This window comes from Andrographis paniculata, unplaced genomic scaffold (assembly GCF_009805555.1).
Source record: "Andrographis paniculata isolate CXL003 unplaced genomic scaffold, ASM980555v1 Contig22END, whole genome shotgun sequence".
NCBI classification, from domain to species: Eukaryota; Viridiplantae; Streptophyta; class Magnoliopsida; order Lamiales; family Acanthaceae; genus Andrographis; species Andrographis paniculata.
This window is the reverse complement of record NW_026137513.1, coordinates 4,130,044-4,144,879: the sequence shown is the minus strand read 5'-3', so window position 1 is coordinate 4,144,879 and position 14,836 is coordinate 4,130,044. Positions and strand designations below refer to the sequence as shown.

Sequence of the window (14,836 nt, the reverse complement as noted above, 5' to 3'; positions counted from 1 at the left end):
GTTCAGCAGATGATGACGATGATGATTAACTCTTCACTAATATATGACTAAAGAGCACAAGATCATTTTGCCTATTTTAATGGCTGCCCCGGGCATAGGAAGGTTGTCCCAATAAGAACATATTCTAGAAAGCATTAATAGAGAAGGCACAAAAGATTCATCTTTGAAGCAGTATAAAAAGCGCGATAGCATTTCGACCAAGTCTTATCCCACCACAAAAAGATAAATTCCAAAGGAAGACAAAGAACATAATAAAGGAAAAAGGAAATAAGCTTCATCGAAGAAAAATGGGAGCAAATGGTTCAACTCTTTACGAGGCTGAAACATTACCATCCAACTCGATTAATGCACAATCACCAACGAGGAAAGGTGGAGTTATTGCAGTCCGCTCATCGGCAAGATGGAAGCACCTTTATGAAGCCTCCAAGCAAACTTCAAAATTGGTAAATCTGCAAGTTTCATTTTTCCAATTTATGTTAGTTGCTCGTACCTTGTTTGTGTTGTGTCTTCTCTAACGTTTGTTCTCTGGAAAAGATGGTGATTGACTTTACGGCTTCCTGGTGCGGCCCTTGTCAGCTCATCCAACCTGCAGTCAACGAGTTTGCTGAGAAATATACAGATGTGGACTTCATCAAGATTGATGTCGACGAGCTACATGTATGAATGAATGCACCTGATTTGCGCATAAAGGAATAGTTAAAAAAACAGTTTTACAGTACTGATAATAATATTAGACGAAATGAGGAATGTATGATATGAAACAGGGTATCGCAGAGGAGTTTGGAGTGGAGGTGATGCCGACTTTCAAACTCATCAAGAAAGGGAAAGAAGTGGATAAGGTTGTGGGAGCTAAGAAGGATGAACTGAGGAAGAAGATTGAGAAACATAGGTTCTAAGATGCATTCATACCTTCGACTCCAAGAGGGGCTTTTGGTTTTTGTTAATTCAACAACATCAATAAAAAGATTCAATAGATTACGAGTAGCCAGACATACCTTGTTCGCCCAGGGCGTGATGAATTTCTTGAGAATAAGATTGTAGATTGCAGCTGTTCCCCATTCTTGTCATTGCCATTGTAGAATGTTCCGAAGAAAAGCCATGCCTCACACCTTCAATGCCAACATTATTAGTATTCACATAAATGATATATTTTCTCGTTTTAATGCTGCCGAAATAAGTAACCATACTTTTTTTCAGTTAAAGAAAGTACATTGCTAAAACAGATGAAATTATCAAAATTTCAAATAGAAGGAACTAAAGAAGTCTGCACGAGACTAAAAGGGAAGAGCGGCGATTCAATAAAAGAACTAAGTTCAGATGTGAATAAGCATATTCAGATAATGAAGTAACACAATATGAATGTCTTCGAACATCAGCACACAGAAATAAACAGGAATCACAACCATAGAGATTATTGTATTTTACAGTTGGCTAAAAACACTATTGTCTTACAGCTGCAATATCTCTTGTGCTGGAATAAAACATTGCTAAAAGTCTGCAAACGAAAAACCTGGATCTATTTCTCCTACTATGCACAAGATCCTTTACGGTCTGAAGGCAAATATGTACACTTGGTTGCATTTTCAAAACTACAGAGGGTAGCCAATCCCAATCATTCAGCTGAACCGATCATTACTGGGCTGATCTGCCAAAGACCCTTCTCAAATCAGATTTTTGATCTGCAGTAAGCCTTGAAGGAAACTTGATGTCAAACTTGATTCTCAAGTTTCCATTTTTACCAGGTTCTTTAGATATTGGCATTCCTTCATTTTCAATCACCACTTCCTGGCCAGGTTTGATTACATCTGAGAGTGTAAGAGGTAGATCTCGTCCATCCAATGTTGTTATGTTGAGAGTCTTCCCGGTGAGTGCATCCAGGAGGGAGATTCTCTGGTTGATGATTAGATCATTGCCATCCCGCTTAAAAATCCGATGGGGTTTTTCATCGACAACAAAGATGAGGTCCCCAGGGGAAGTATCAGCTTCATGGTTGCCTTTCTCCGGAAAAGTGATCTTAGTACCCTTTTTCCACCCTGGTTTGATATGAATTGACAAGATCTCTTCAACAGTGCAAGGCTTGCTGCAATAAGTGTTGGCATGTCAATACAAGCTGAATAATGAATAATAGAATAGAAACAAAGCTTAGCCATGATCGCAGAACACAAAGCAGATCTGCAGGAAAACAAAGAGAATACAACTACCAACAATAATCTTTTACTCGGTACTCTCAACCTATGTGGTCGATAATCATCACACAGGAAAACTTCAAGAAAAAGCATCACTAAGAACACTAAAATCACAGGGATCAATCAAGAGTGCTTCTCACTCATGAATAAAAAACGCAGAGCCATATATGTCCTCTTGGTTCAATAACTAAATGAAAAGTAGGAAAATTCAAGAAATAGAGAGAGAAAGCTAAATCAAGATTTTTAACTTCGCCCTTGAAATGAAGCTTGTTTCAATCACAATGTTCCATATCAACCTGTTCCATCATAGTCTGTTTCAAGCGTCTATTAAACTAAGAGCAAGTACCTAATCATATATGCAAATCAAGTATAATAAATCAACACACACCCCTCCATTCATATATTAAAGCTAACAAAGTAAAAAAAAAAATAATAATAATAACAATAACTAATAATTGGGGAAAAAAGAGAGAGAGAGAGAGCTCAATGTGTATACCCAGAATCATCCAGAACAATTCTTGATATCTTCATCTTTCTTCTGGTGCCTTTGTACAGCTCCTCCAGGCTACACGGCAACTTACTCTCCATGGCCTCCGCCTTCTTCAGTTTCAGACCACCGCCGCGGCCGCCGCCAGTACTTTTTTCCCTGTCAATATCAAATCCACCAAAAAACTCCTCAAAGATATCCTCAGCATCCCTCGGACTAAATCTAAACCCCCGGCCTCCTCCAACATCTCTCTCCTTCATATTCGGGGGCGGATACAACCCAGACTTGAGCCCTTCTTCCCCGTACAAATCATAGATCTGTCTCTTCTCCAAATCACTCAACACATCATACGCCTCACTTATCTGCTTGAATTTCGCCTCCGCCTCCTTAGTGTTCACCGCATTCTTATCCGGATGCCACTTCATCGCCAGCCTCTTGTACGACTTCTTCAAATCCTCCTCCGTCGCATTCCTCGAAACCTTCAATATGTTGTAGTAATCAACCCCCATTTTCTCCCACACACACCCCTCACCCTACCCTCAATTCAATTCAAACAAAATTGCCAAACGACAGTACAAACCAGCATATATATATATACACACACGCCACACCTACAAAATTCCACAAAAAAAAAAAAAAAGACACGACAAGTGAATCGAGTCCCGACGACTACGTCGGCCGTCAACGTTGGATTCTCCGGCGGATATCGTGCTAATGGTACGCGGAAGCGGCGATATTTTAAAGGAGGTAGTTGAAATGACAGGTGTGGGGGACGATGAAGATCACTTCACTCCACGCGACCACCAACGTGCAGAGAAGCGCGTAACAGCGAATCGGATACGACGTCGTACCGACAACAAAACGGCGTCGTCTGACATTCTGCAAATTGGACCTGTGGATAAAGTTGGGCCCATTCCCAGTTACTTCTAACGAGTTAATATCGTGTGGGGACTGTTCTGTTCTCATTATGGGCCCAATATAATAAATGTGATATTGATGGCCCATTTGGAGATAGGCCTTCCGGGCCCATTAATACCTTGAAATTTGAAGATATTTTTTTCTGGAGTCGTTGGTTATGTAATGTCTTTTATTAACGATTTGCCAACTCGTAATTAATTGCTGTTCGTAGCTTTTTTTGTCTCAAACAGTTTTTACCTTTTTAACAAATAATTGGGCCATACTGTTGGCCAGCCCAGTGGGCTCTATCTCCTTATTGGGCTACTTGAGCCCTGTGTGGGCCCATTAAGTGCATACGGTTTTTAAGTCGTTAGATCGGATTCCATCCACGCCGCGACAGTCATCGCCGTCTTCTCCATGTGTTGCCTCAATCGCCTGGCGTTGCGATACCTCATGTGAAGCAAATCCATGCGCAAATCCTCCGCAGTGGTTCGGCGATTGAGGACTCTGTGGATACGTTTTATCTGTACAGTAGATTAATCCATTTTTCGTCGTTGCAAGACGTGCGGTATGCTGAGACAATATTTAGCCAAATTTCTAACCCTAATACGTTTTATGTACAATACTTTGATCAGAGGCTATGCTCATAGAAAGGATATGAAAAGCTAGGCTTTTCCACTTTTTCGAAGTCTCCTGGAAGAAGAGAATTTGCTCCTTCCTGATAAGCATACATTAACATTCCCGTTTGTGCTGAAAGCTTGTGCTTACTTATTTTCTCTGATTGAAGGGTAGCAAGCGCATGCCCAGTTTTTGAAGCGTGGATTTGGCGCTGATGTGTACGCGAACAACAGTTTGATTCATTTCTATGCCTCCTGCGGGTGCTCGGAAAGTGTTCGATAAAATGCCTGACAGAAGCCTGGTATCATGGAATGCGATTATCAATGCCCTTGTGCAGCATGGACTTGAGCTGAGGAAATGGCGAGAAAGATAATAACCCAAGGCACTAATAACTGCGGAGTATATGTCCTTCATGACGTTGGGTTGGTTAATCGGCTGCTGAGAATGGCGTGTCGAAAGAACCTGGCTGTAGTTCAGTCCGAAATCAATGGCGTCATCCATTAATTTTTTTGCAGGGGACACAACTCATCAACAGACTAACGAGATTTATCAGTTCTTGGATATAATCGAAAAGAAACTGAATGTGGAAGGGTATGCTCCCAACTTCCCACAAGTGCCCTTCGATGGTGAAGCTGACGGTAAGGCGCAGTCAGCGAGAAGATTCGCCATCGCCTGCAGTTTGTTGAGCACGAAACAGAGTGATACTATTCATGTATTCAAGAATCTGAGCGTCTGCAAAGATTGCCACAGTTTTTCAAAGTTAGTCTCAAAAGTTTTCGATTTGGAGATCGTCATGAGAGATCGCCTCCGGTTCCATTGTTTCAAGAATGGGCAGTGTTCTTGTATGGATTTCTGGTAAAGATCTAGTCTTTATGTTCTTTTGATGGTAATAATATTTAGCACTTGTATCAAAGTTACTTGATTCTCTAATACAAAATCCGTTCTCAACTAGGAACGTGAACACAAACCATACTTTATTCAATCAATGTAATCGATTCATCAGTATGCTTCAAACTCCATATATGAAAAAATTGAAAAAAAAAAATACAATACTCTGCAACAGCCAAACAAGAAAACTACATGACTTATGTGTATATGTTGCACCTTCCTATCATATGAATATATAAATACATAATCTACAAATGCTTATGCATATCTCCTTCAAATACCTTACTCACAAATCGATCAAACCTATCCATCACGCCAATTCGGCATCTGCAGTTTGTCGAACAAAATTATTGCAAGACTCCCAAATTCCTTACATCATCATTAACTGAAACAACAAGAACATCATGTGTGAGCTATGGATTTCTTTCATCGATCATCGGATCAATCAAATAAACAATTAAGGATGAAACTGCAGCTCACCTTGCGATGATGGCAGCGCCACGACGACGTGCATTGTCGCGTTATTCGGAGGAAGCTGTAAAAGGAGAGGATAGAGCCTCCCGTCCAACGGACTTCGCGCGCATACGGTAATGCCCTCAACGCCTAATTCATCTTCTAGAGAACTCTTCAACTTGTCCACTTCACTGCCCTTGAATGTAATGCAGAACTCGCCGAAGCTGTCGTCGATTTCGCCGTTTTCGTCGGTGATTTTGAAGTAAACCAACCTTCCATCGTTGCTCTTCGGTGGGGAGCTAATGTAGGAATCTCTTGACTGCAGATTTTATTGCATTTGCACCAAATTCATGTAATCAGAAATTCGAAAGCAATCAATGAATGCTCTGTATTAAAAAGTTTTAAAATCTTCTGCTTTGAATATCCCGTTAACTTTAAAGATTCGATTAACTTTTCAATTTTTTGTGTTTTTACCTCTTGTCGATTGAAGCTCAAAGATTTTCGAGAATTGCTCCCCGCCACCGTTGGCGGCGGCGGCGCTTGATTCCCGACGACGATGTCCACCACGTGTAACTCCCACAACACCCACTCCTGCGTCGCCGTCCGGTGAGGAATATCGTGAGTAACAGAGTTCCTCCACGGCGGCAAACCGCCGTTAGCCCGCAGGAACTGCCCGTACCTCGTCTTCAGCTTAACGGCGCCGTTTTGACGGACCGGCTCCCACTCGACGGAGCTGTCTAGACGCTTCGGGAGCGTCTGCAGAACTTTCCGGCCGGTCATCCCGAGGAGGAACGGCTGGTTTGACGCCGTCAGGTACTTGCCGTAGCAGCTCTTGAGGCGAATGATGTTGTCGGCGTTCTCCACGAATTCGACGGTCCATATGGCGGATTTGGAGGTTCCTTCCCGATCCTGGACGACGGACTCCTCGTCTTCGTCCGCCGTCAAGTACTTGTCGTGAACGCTCTTCAGGCGGACGGCTTTCGCTTTCTGGAACAAATCCATCGCCGGAAATTAGGGTTTTAGAAATCAAAATCAAAGGGCTTTTCGAAATTACAGGAATCAATGGAGTTTGAAACAGATAATTAAGAAGAATCAACACGAAATATATATATATATAGATGAATGGAAGCAGAGAGGAAACTCGTCAGTGAAGATGGAGACGCCATGAATGATGAATCCAGCCATGCACGGAAGACTGGGACAAGTGGGGTGTATCTCCCAAACGCGTCGTGGTATTGGGAACTCCTGGATCTTTACTCCTGAAATGATCTACATCGTTCGTTTTCCTTGGGTTCATTTCATGAATGGTGTGTATTGTGTCTGGCGTTGAAATCCATAGAGTGGTAGATTAGCTTCATAAATACGCCAGTTTCTGTTTGGGATGCCACGTGGGTAAATCCAGTTGGATGATAAGTCCGATTCGGCATACAATTGACTGTTTACTTAAGGGATAAGATTTGGCATATTTGGGAGGTTATATATATATATATAATGTATTATGTGTCAATATATGTTATGTTATATTTTAATTTTTTGAAAATGTAATTGCGAATTATATATAGATAATTTTTTAAATGTATAAATTATATAGATAATTTTAATTTTATAAATTAAATTATATATGCACGTATGTCTTGACTCTTTGAATTAGCATGGGCCAAATGATATTTCACCCTATGATTCTGTAATGATATAAATGGGAATATATTAAATAAAATTCAAAATATATACATATTGAAAAAGTGAAGTGACGTATGCAACATGGCTACAAATAAATAAATAGGACATTAAAAATTACAATCAATAATTAATGAGAAGTAGCAGCAGCGTTGGACCACTCGGTTGACTCTTCAAACGTGTTCACTCACGGCAAAATTATATATAAATCATTTACTTTATTTGTCCTTTAAATTTATATATATATATTTTTATAAAAAAAATACATTAATATTGTCTTTCGTCTCAAATAAGGTATAATATTTATTTTTGGTATAAGTTTTTAAATGGATAGTATTAAGTATGACAATTTAGAAATTAACTGATATAATGGAGAGAAAAATATATATTTTATTTTTTTATTTGAATGATGTGATGGGATAAAACGTGAGGTAAAGATTAAGTATAATTAATTATTTTATATTTTAGAAATATTGCAGAGTGTTCGAGGTATATAAAAAAAATATTGCTAAATATTTGGGACGGAGGGAGTAATAAATACTTTTTATATATTTTTTAATTTATATTTTCAACAATTTAATTTATTTATAAATATGACAACGACCTCCATATATTCCATTCATCTAAAAAATTCATTTCATTAGCTCACTTATTTATTTTTTAAAATATTTTTATTTTATATCACAATCAATTAATTAATATAATATTATATTTATTAAAATTCATGTTTAGTTCATATATGAATATATACTTTGTGGAGGGAATGGGTATATAGTTTATTTCCATTAGAGTGAAATGTGTAACAGAATTGTGTCCAATTCTTACATTTACATTATTGGTCTATATTTATTAATACAATCGCTAACAATTGTTTGGAATATATAATGAATCAATACTCGATAGAATATTAATTCAGACACAATACAAAATAAAGAAATGAACATATTAGGGTAGGGTCCGTTTGTTAAGGTTGAGTTTGAAAAAAATTGATTTAAATTTGATATTAAAATAATATAAAATATATATATTTTTTCGAGAGTTGCATAATTAAAATAATAAAATTTTAAAAAAATTTGGTAAAACAATATAAGTATAAATGTGAAATAAGGGTAGGCAAGGAATTCAATGCTGAGTATTTTGACATTGACCTTTTGACAAATTCGAAGCATACTGAATGAATTATTACGTGACGTGAGGGCAAGGTGTAAATGGAGTTCATATTTCAATGTTAAATATCATTTCATATTTGATGTAATCTAATCTAATATGGGTCGATGTAAATTGTAACCCCATCATCATTTTTATTTAGAAATATATAATAACATTGCAATATGAAATGATTAATTGATTGATTGATTGTAAAAATACAAATTCAAGAATCACAACACGGCCGTGTTAATCAAAGCTATAATAATGTCAAGTTTATTTTGAACCTTTTTTAAATTCCAATAATCCTATTTTGTAGTCACTCTTGACCACCCCACTCCCTTCACGTGAGTCACCCCACATTTTCCTCCATTCACAGTGATTCGTGAGAGATCCAGGTGCGTAGCTCCCGCGTTTTGTAACGAAGTGGGAAGACTCTTTTCAGGCCCTCGAGTCCCAGGTGCGCCCAAGAATTTTGTTAGTGGGTCACCAAAAAACCAGCCTTTGTGTAATATTTTTATTTTAGCTTTTTGTAATATTTAATAATTTAGAAAAAGAACACAGACCACATTTTAGATCTTACAGATATTCATCGATGACCAAATTTTCCCAATTTTGACTCCGCCATGTCTCCGCCGTCCTCCGCCGTCCTCATTTTACTGGCGGCGCTTTTCCCCGCCGTCGTATCGTCTCACAGCTGCTCATCGCCGCCGGCGGGGTGCCCGCCGTTCGATTCTCCGCCGCCGTTCCCGTTCTCCTCCCTCCCCGGCTGCGGCCACCCCTCCTTCCAAATCCACTGCCTCCCATCCTCACGCGCCGCTATTTCCATCGGAGAACACTTATTCTCCGTCCTTCAGTACGAACCAAACTCCACCTCCCTCACCCTCTCCCCGGCGGCGGTGGCGCCGCCCCCGCCGCCGCACCGGAACTGTACTCCGAGCTCCACCATCTCCTACCTCAACGGATCCATCTCCTTCTCCGGCACGAAATTTCGCATCTCCGATTCTTCCTGCTCCCGTCTCTCAGCTCTCCGGCCATGCCCGCCGCCGAATCTCCCCGACTGCCGGCGGTGCTCCTGGGAATGTAACCTAATTAATACCCCCACGCATCTTATCCGCGAGTGCGCCGCCACGCGCCGCCGCGACGACGACCAGTCTATTTGCCAGCGCGACGTTCTCGGAGATCTGGACGCCATTTTGAAATTAGGTTTTGAAGTTGAGTGGGAAGAAGAAGACCGCTATTTCTCCAGCTGCAAATCTTGCCAGGCCGTCAATGGCGTCTGCGGATTCAATTCCTCAGACCTTGAAAAGCCATTCGTCTGCTTCACATCCAAACCTCCAATCCGCCAGAAAAGCCCCAATCGAATCGCAATTTTGTTCATAACCGTCTTCTTCGTCTTCTTCCTAATCGCTCTCGTCTCCAGCGTCGTCGTTTTCCGCTCCAAACGGAAAACCCCAACGGAGGAAGATCCGACCGCCATATTCCTCCGCCGCCACCGCTCCGCCGCCGCCGTGTTCACCTACGAAGAATTAGCCGCCTCCACAAACCACTTCGATTTGAAGCGCAAAATTGGGGACGGCGGATTTGGCTCTGTATATTTAGGTCATCTCCACGACGGCCGATTAGTCGCCGTGAAACACCTCCGGAAGCACAATTCCGCCGCCGCCGGCGCAGAGAAAGGATTCTCCAAAAAATCATTCTGCAACGAGATCCTGATACTGTCCTCCATCAACCATCCAAATCTGGTCAAGCTCCATGGCTATTGCAGCGATCCAAGAGGCCTCCTCCTGGTGTACGACTACGTCCCCAACGGCACTCTCGCCGATCACCTCCATGGAAATCACAGAAAAGGAGCTCTAACCTGGAAAACCAGGGTCGACATTGCTCTGCAAACTGCCATGGCCATTGAGTACCTTCACTTCTCGTTAGTACCCCCTGTAGTTCACAGAGACATAACTTCCTCAAACATTTTCGTCGAAAAAGACATGAGAGTTAAGCTCGGCGATTTTGGGCTGTCGAGGCTTCTGATATGCTCCGAATCGCCGCTATCATCGAAGAACACTTCCGACGGCGTCTGGACAGGGCCACAGGGCACGCCGGGATACTTAGATCCCGACTACTACCGGTCATTCATGTTGAACGAAAAGAGCGATGTATACAGCTTCGGAGTTGTCCTGCTGGAATTGATGACCGGAATGAGAGCCGTCGATCAGAACCGCGAGAAACGGGAAATAACGCTGGTGGACATGGTGGTGCCGAGGATCCAGACGGGGCTATTGCACCAGGTCGTCGACCCAGTTTTTTCCGTCGATCGGGAAGCCATGGAAGGAGTTTGCGCTGTTGCAGAGCTTGCATTTCAGTGCCTTGCAGCCGATAAAGATGACCGGCCGAATGCTAGGGACGTCGTAGCCGAGCTTCGGAGGATAAAGGGCTGCCGGAGCAGCACCGGCAGCGTTTTGCGGAGCTCGAATTCGAGCAATGTTGTCGTTCCCGACGGCGTTTGATCAAGAATTCCCGGCTCAGGTGTATTTATGTTTAGGTGAATCTAACGTTAAAAGATGTCAAAATGCTTTTGCCCTTTTTTAGTTCGAAATGGAAAGTTTGATGCTTTTTCTTTAAGTAGACTCGCACAACCGATAAATTTTCGGTCGAACTTAGTAAAAGGAAGAACTTAGTAACAAGGAACCGTCATTATTGCTCAACGACAAAGTTTTCATTACAGCGTGTGCTGATATACATAGTCGAACATTATTACAAGATCGCGTTTGTTTACATATTTACCTTAGTGAAATACGCAGTTTCGAGGGCCCTCGCCTTCTCTCCGCATCGCGCAGCTTCGTCTCTTTGTCCTGAACTCGCATATGCCTTTTCCTACGCGACATTTCAACACATCTTACTCTTCGAAGAAGCTAAGGTATAAATGTATACATTTTTTACGAACATTGTAGATGAAATGATTACCAAAAGATGCCATAAGAATGGCGCTCCTTCCCGCTTCTTCATCTGTTTTTCGATAGCTTGAATAGCTGCAATTGCCGGCAAAACTCACAGTTGCAAAATCGAAAAATACCAAAAATATCGGCGCAAAGTTCAGGGAATACCTCTCGAAGATTCTCCGGTATTCAGCAGCAAGAGGATATGAACTTCAGTAAACACGTCGAGTTGCTCATCGGATGCCCCAATCATCTAGCAAGACAGAGCACGTTCCGATTATTCAACCCGGAATGTAAATAAATCGACCAACCGATTAGTCGTTATACCTTATAGTCGATGGCATCAAATTCGTGCCCAAAATGTTCTAACGCCTCTTGGTCGTCACCCTTACCAAACATATGAATCGCTTCTGCAAGCTAGAATATGGGTTGTTTGTTACTAAAACGTCTGAGGAAAATCTCGACAGTGATTGAATAATAAAACACGTTAGAAACAAACCGAAAGTCCTCTCTGCATCAACTGTTGTCTCTTCTTTGTCATCGACGAAATCCTACAGCAAAAGAAACGAGCGTTGGGATGAATTCTAGAACACTTGAGGAGATGCGGGAAGATTAACGAACCTCGATTTTAAGCCCTTAAGTATATCTTCTGCCTTTTCAAATTCTCCCGCAGCCGATAAGGCCCACAGTATCAAGATATCGAGATGCCATTCGAGAAACCATACGGCCTGAACTCACAATTTAACGACAACTTAAATCCAACTTATAGACAGCGCAAAAACAAGAACAATGCTGCCACTCACTTCATCTGCGACGCATTTAGCTACATTCGCTAAACGGTCCTCGAAAATTTCTTCCCCGCCGCGAACATACACGCGCAACAATAAACCAATCGCATTTAAGTACACCTACACACATACACGTGCTTAAAAGAACATATGACGAATAGTTTTGAAAAAAACAACAAAACAGCTGTTTCAAGAGAACGTGTTCAATAATATACCTCTGGCGGCATTGCATCACTTCTTTGCAGCTCTTTCCATATGCAATCGTCGTAAATTTCTCGCACTTTTTCCAGAGGAGCAGCGCCTTCCAAATAGCATAGCGCGACGTGCCACCAGTTGTGCGTAAGCCTAATCAAGAATTCTCCCCGTCAGATATAACATAAATTTGGCGGCGTAATCAGATACTATGCTGCGAATGTGTACTACGTACATGAAAGACGACAATGAACCCCATGAGCTCGCACAATCGCCCATGAACTCGACTGCTTTTTTGAAACGACACTCGTACTGATAAACATGGCAAAGCTGTATAGAGAATCTTTTTTCTTTAGGATAAAACAAACAAACACATAAAAGAATCCATCTATGATATAAAATTTAAAATACAAGAACAGTTAGTAATGAAATTCCGAAACCTGATGCAATGTCACTAATTCGTCAAGACAGATTTTGAAATTATTAGAAGTCGACTAATAAACCAAGTCAAACTCACAGCGTGGTGCGACCAAGCATCGTCCCTTCTGATCTCATAGCCCCTTTTCCCAGCTTTTTCTGCTTCTTCCATCCGACCAAGCTCGAGTAACGGAAATGCAAGCATGCCATATATATATTCCTCGTGCTCATTTGTTGGTAGCGACTGTTGGTTATATACAGTATGGTATTAGTTTTATGAATCACGAATAGAACAACTAAAATGATACATGAGTTTCTTGAAAATAGTAGTACTAATTAATGCGCCATCGATATCCTTCAGCAAGAAGGGATATACCTGTTCGACGAGCTTCAAAGATGCATCCGGCTGGCCCAAATAAAAGCATAGCACTTGAGCTCTCTTCAACGATACAAGATCTTTAGGAAAATCGCTTAAAAGCTGCAATAAGAACAATTCAAGAAATTAAGAACAATCCATTCTCGACTAATAGCTATCATCAAACACATTATAATTCACAAGTAAACAAGAATCAAAATATAACCTTCGAATGCAGCTCTTGCGAACGATTATAACATTAAAACACTTCAATCTTTCAGAAAACATTATAGATAGATATACACATATGGATGATTCACATTAAATCAAGATCACATCATCACCTTCGAATGCAGCTCGACGGCGGCGTCGTAATCTCCGTCGGGAGAAATTAGGCACATAACAGCCTCGAAGACTGCCTTCTCGTATGAAGTAGCGTATTCCTGCTCTCAAAAGGAATACCAAAAAACAGGATAGAATGAATTTCAGAACACCAAAATGGTATGAACAATCAAAATTAAGCATACCAGACGAGACTTGGCAGCGTCGACGAGAAGCTGAGCACGAGAAGAATCAGAAGAGGATAGGAAATGGGCAGCCAAAATGTTGCCCAGAACACACTGTGGATCACTTTTTGGTGCTTCCAGAATAACTGATCTATTCCTTCCATAACTCAGAACCTCAAATCACAAACAAATTCAGAAAAAGAACAAGAAGAAGAAGATAAACGCGTTTATTAATTCCTAGCAATTAATTAAAATCAGAAACCACAGTTAGCAAAGTCAAATTAATATTACAAGAACATTTCAATTATTCTTCGGAAACCCCAAACCCCCAAAACGAAGACGAGCCCGAAAAGTTACCTGGTGATAGTAAGAATCGATGGAAGATATGCAACGATCCGAGGTAGTCCTCACTTGATAACCCCATCGGTCCGATTTCACCATCTTCTCCGCCATCGCAAACAGAGGGTTTTTTTCTTTCTTTCTTCCTTTCTTCCTTCCCAAAGTGATTTACTTCTAACAGGCAACGAGAAGACCCACCTGGCAGCTGCAGAATCGTTCGAGAATATAGGTTCGGCAATCTAGCCTGATCCTTAGGGGCCCTTTTGTCGCCTCTACCTGTTCATATCAGATTTGCAATCGGCCATGCCCTTTGTCTCATCTATCTTTACAATTTATATATGGGATTTATATATAGTAAATAATTTGTTCAGTTTGGCTGGCAACGGAATTTTTAGAGTTAGTGTTAGAAAAAAGTAATTATGATATAATAAGAATAATTTAGAATTAAAATTAAAGTTATTAAATAGGTTAATTAAAGTATGGATAAAATTAAAGTTTCGTAAATTTATATATACTTAAATTTTAAATTAAATAATCGAGCTAAAATCAACCACAATAAAAATTATAATGAGATTTTTGCCTAATACATAGCAGGTTTGGCAACAAGTCAATCACGTTTCAAAAACTGTTCGTAATTCATTGCATTTTCAATCCAATCGTGAAATTTTTTATTGAATGTGTTGAGAAATGTATAGAACCCGACAAATGTTTTAGGTTTATTTTTTAAATATTAATTTTATTTTTTTTTTATTTTTTTTATGGTTAGATTGAATGGTGATTGAGTTTGCATTTTTATTTTTATTATTTTTATTATTATTATTTTTTTTTATCATCATCGTTCCTCATATTCTTGATTTTGGAAGTGAAAAAAATATCATATCTTTATTTATACATGTATTTTTTTTTTTTTTATCATTTTTGTATATTCTTGTAAGGTGATTGGATTTTTTTTTT

At 40.3% G+C, this 14,836-nt stretch overlaps 5 protein-coding genes and 1 long non-coding RNA gene across 7 annotated transcripts; 3 read left to right on the top strand and 3 right to left on the bottom strand.

Annotated features, from left to right (window-relative positions):
• Window positions 1-75: 75 nt before the first annotated feature.
• On the top strand, window positions 76-1,142 carry LOC127245289 (thioredoxin H2-like). Its single transcript, XM_051266077.1, has 3 exons — window positions 76-443; window positions 535-657; window positions 765-1,142. Exons 1-3 carry the CDS (start codon window positions 288-290, stop codon window positions 894-896), a joined length of 411 nt encoding a protein of 136 aa, XP_051122034.1. The 5' UTR covers window positions 76-287; the 3' UTR covers window positions 897-1,142.
• A 240-nt stretch (window positions 1,143-1,382) lies between these two features.
• On the bottom strand, window positions 1,383-3,342 carry LOC127245287 (uncharacterized). Its single transcript, XM_051266074.1, has 2 exons — window positions 2,683-3,342; window positions 1,383-2,080 (listed from the first exon to the last, which is right to left on the bottom strand). Exons 1-2 carry the CDS (start codon window positions 3,180-3,182, stop codon window positions 1,633-1,635), a joined length of 948 nt encoding a protein of 315 aa, XP_051122031.1. The 5' UTR covers window positions 3,183-3,342; the 3' UTR covers window positions 1,383-1,632.
• Window positions 3,343-3,568: 226 nt separating this feature from the next.
• Window positions 3,569-5,139, top strand: LOC127245290 (uncharacterized). Its single transcript, XR_007837425.1, has 2 exons — window positions 3,569-4,138; window positions 4,358-5,139. It is a non-coding gene; the product is annotated as an uncharacterized LOC127245290 (long non-coding RNA).
• Window positions 5,140-5,145: 6 nt separating this feature from the next.
• LOC127245288 (uncharacterized) lies at window positions 5,146-6,664 on the bottom strand. The gene is made up of 3 exons (XM_051266076.1): window positions 6,004-6,664; window positions 5,557-5,848; window positions 5,146-5,461 (listed from the first exon to the last, which is right to left on the bottom strand). The coding sequence occupies exons 1-3, from the start codon at window positions 6,529-6,531 to the stop codon at window positions 5,424-5,426; spliced, it is 858 nt and encodes a 285-aa protein (XP_051122033.1). The 5' UTR covers window positions 6,532-6,664; the 3' UTR covers window positions 5,146-5,423.
• A 2,200-nt stretch (window positions 6,665-8,864) lies between these two features.
• Window positions 8,865-11,224, top strand: LOC127245392 (LEAF RUST 10 DISEASE-RESISTANCE LOCUS RECEPTOR-LIKE PROTEIN KINASE-like 1.5). Its single transcript, XM_051266227.1, has one exon. The coding sequence runs from the start codon at window positions 8,979-8,981 to the stop codon at window positions 10,854-10,856; it is 1,878 nt and encodes a 625-aa protein (XP_051122184.1). The 5' UTR covers window positions 8,865-8,978; the 3' UTR covers window positions 10,857-11,224.
• On the bottom strand, window positions 11,028-14,196 carry LOC127245393 (uncharacterized). Of its 2 annotated transcripts, none has more exons than XM_051266229.1 (14): window positions 13,901-14,196; window positions 13,565-13,717; window positions 13,382-13,480; window positions 13,059-13,160; window positions 12,783-12,926; window positions 12,501-12,595; window positions 12,289-12,418; window positions 12,089-12,193; window positions 11,907-12,013; window positions 11,785-11,836; window positions 11,613-11,702; window positions 11,454-11,538; window positions 11,314-11,378; window positions 11,028-11,223 (listed from the first exon to the last, which is right to left on the bottom strand). In XM_051266229.1, the coding sequence occupies exons 1-14, from the start codon at window positions 13,994-13,996 to the stop codon at window positions 11,122-11,124; spliced, it is 1,425 nt and encodes a 474-aa protein (XP_051122186.1). In that variant the 5' UTR covers window positions 13,997-14,196; the 3' UTR covers window positions 11,028-11,121. The 2 variants fall into 2 exon arrangements, with proteins under 2 accessions (XP_051122186.1, XP_051122187.1); XM_051266230.1 differs by having other exon boundaries at window positions 13,565-13,700; window positions 13,901-14,195.
• Window positions 14,197-14,836: the final 640 nt, after the last annotated feature.

Excerpts from the sequence above, each read along its gene's own strand:
- LOC127245288 (XM_051266076.1), bottom strand. The coding sequence starts at position 6,531 with ATGGATTTGTTCCAGAAAGCGAAAGCCGTCCGCCTGAAGAGCGTTCAC. Across the intron at positions 5,849-6,003 it reads TGAGCTTCAATCGACAAGAG|TCAAGAGATTCCTACATTAG; the intron begins GTAAAAACACAA and ends TAAAATCTGCAG. Across the intron at positions 5,462-5,556 it reads GGCGCTGCCATCATCGCAAG|TTAATGATGATGTAAGGAAT; the intron begins GTGAGCTGCAGT and ends TTGTTGTTTCAG.
- LOC127245392 (XM_051266227.1), top strand. The coding sequence starts at position 8,979 with ATGTCTCCGCCGTCCTCCGCCGTCCTCATTTTACTGGCGGCGCTTTTC.
- LOC127245287 (XM_051266074.1), bottom strand. The coding sequence starts at position 3,182 with ATGGGGGTTGATTACTACAACATATTGAAGGTTTCGAGGAATGCGACG. Across the intron at positions 2,081-2,682 it reads ATTGTTCTGGATGATTCTGG|CAAGCCTTGCACTGTTGAAG; the intron begins GTATACACATTG and ends CACTTATTGCAG.
- LOC127245289 (XM_051266077.1), top strand. The coding sequence starts at position 288 with ATGGGAGCAAATGGTTCAACTCTTTACGAGGCTGAAACATTACCATCC. Across the intron at positions 444-534 it reads CCAAGCAAACTTCAAAATTG|ATGGTGATTGACTTTACGGC; the intron begins GTAAATCTGCAA and ends TCTCTGGAAAAG. Across the intron at positions 658-764 it reads TTGATGTCGACGAGCTACAT|GGTATCGCAGAGGAGTTTGG; the intron begins GTATGAATGAAT and ends GATATGAAACAG.
- LOC127245393 (XM_051266229.1), bottom strand. The coding sequence starts at position 13,996 with ATGGCGGAGAAGATGGTGAAATCGGACCGATGGGGTTATCAAGTGAGG. Across the intron at positions 12,014-12,088 it reads CTAAATGCGTCGCAGATGAA|GCCGTATGGTTTCTCGAATG; the intron begins GTGAGTGGCAGC and ends TTGTGAGTTCAG. Across the intron at positions 11,539-11,612 it reads TTGATGCCATCGACTATAAG|ATGATTGGGGCATCCGATGA; the intron begins GTATAACGACTA and ends CTGTCTTGCTAG.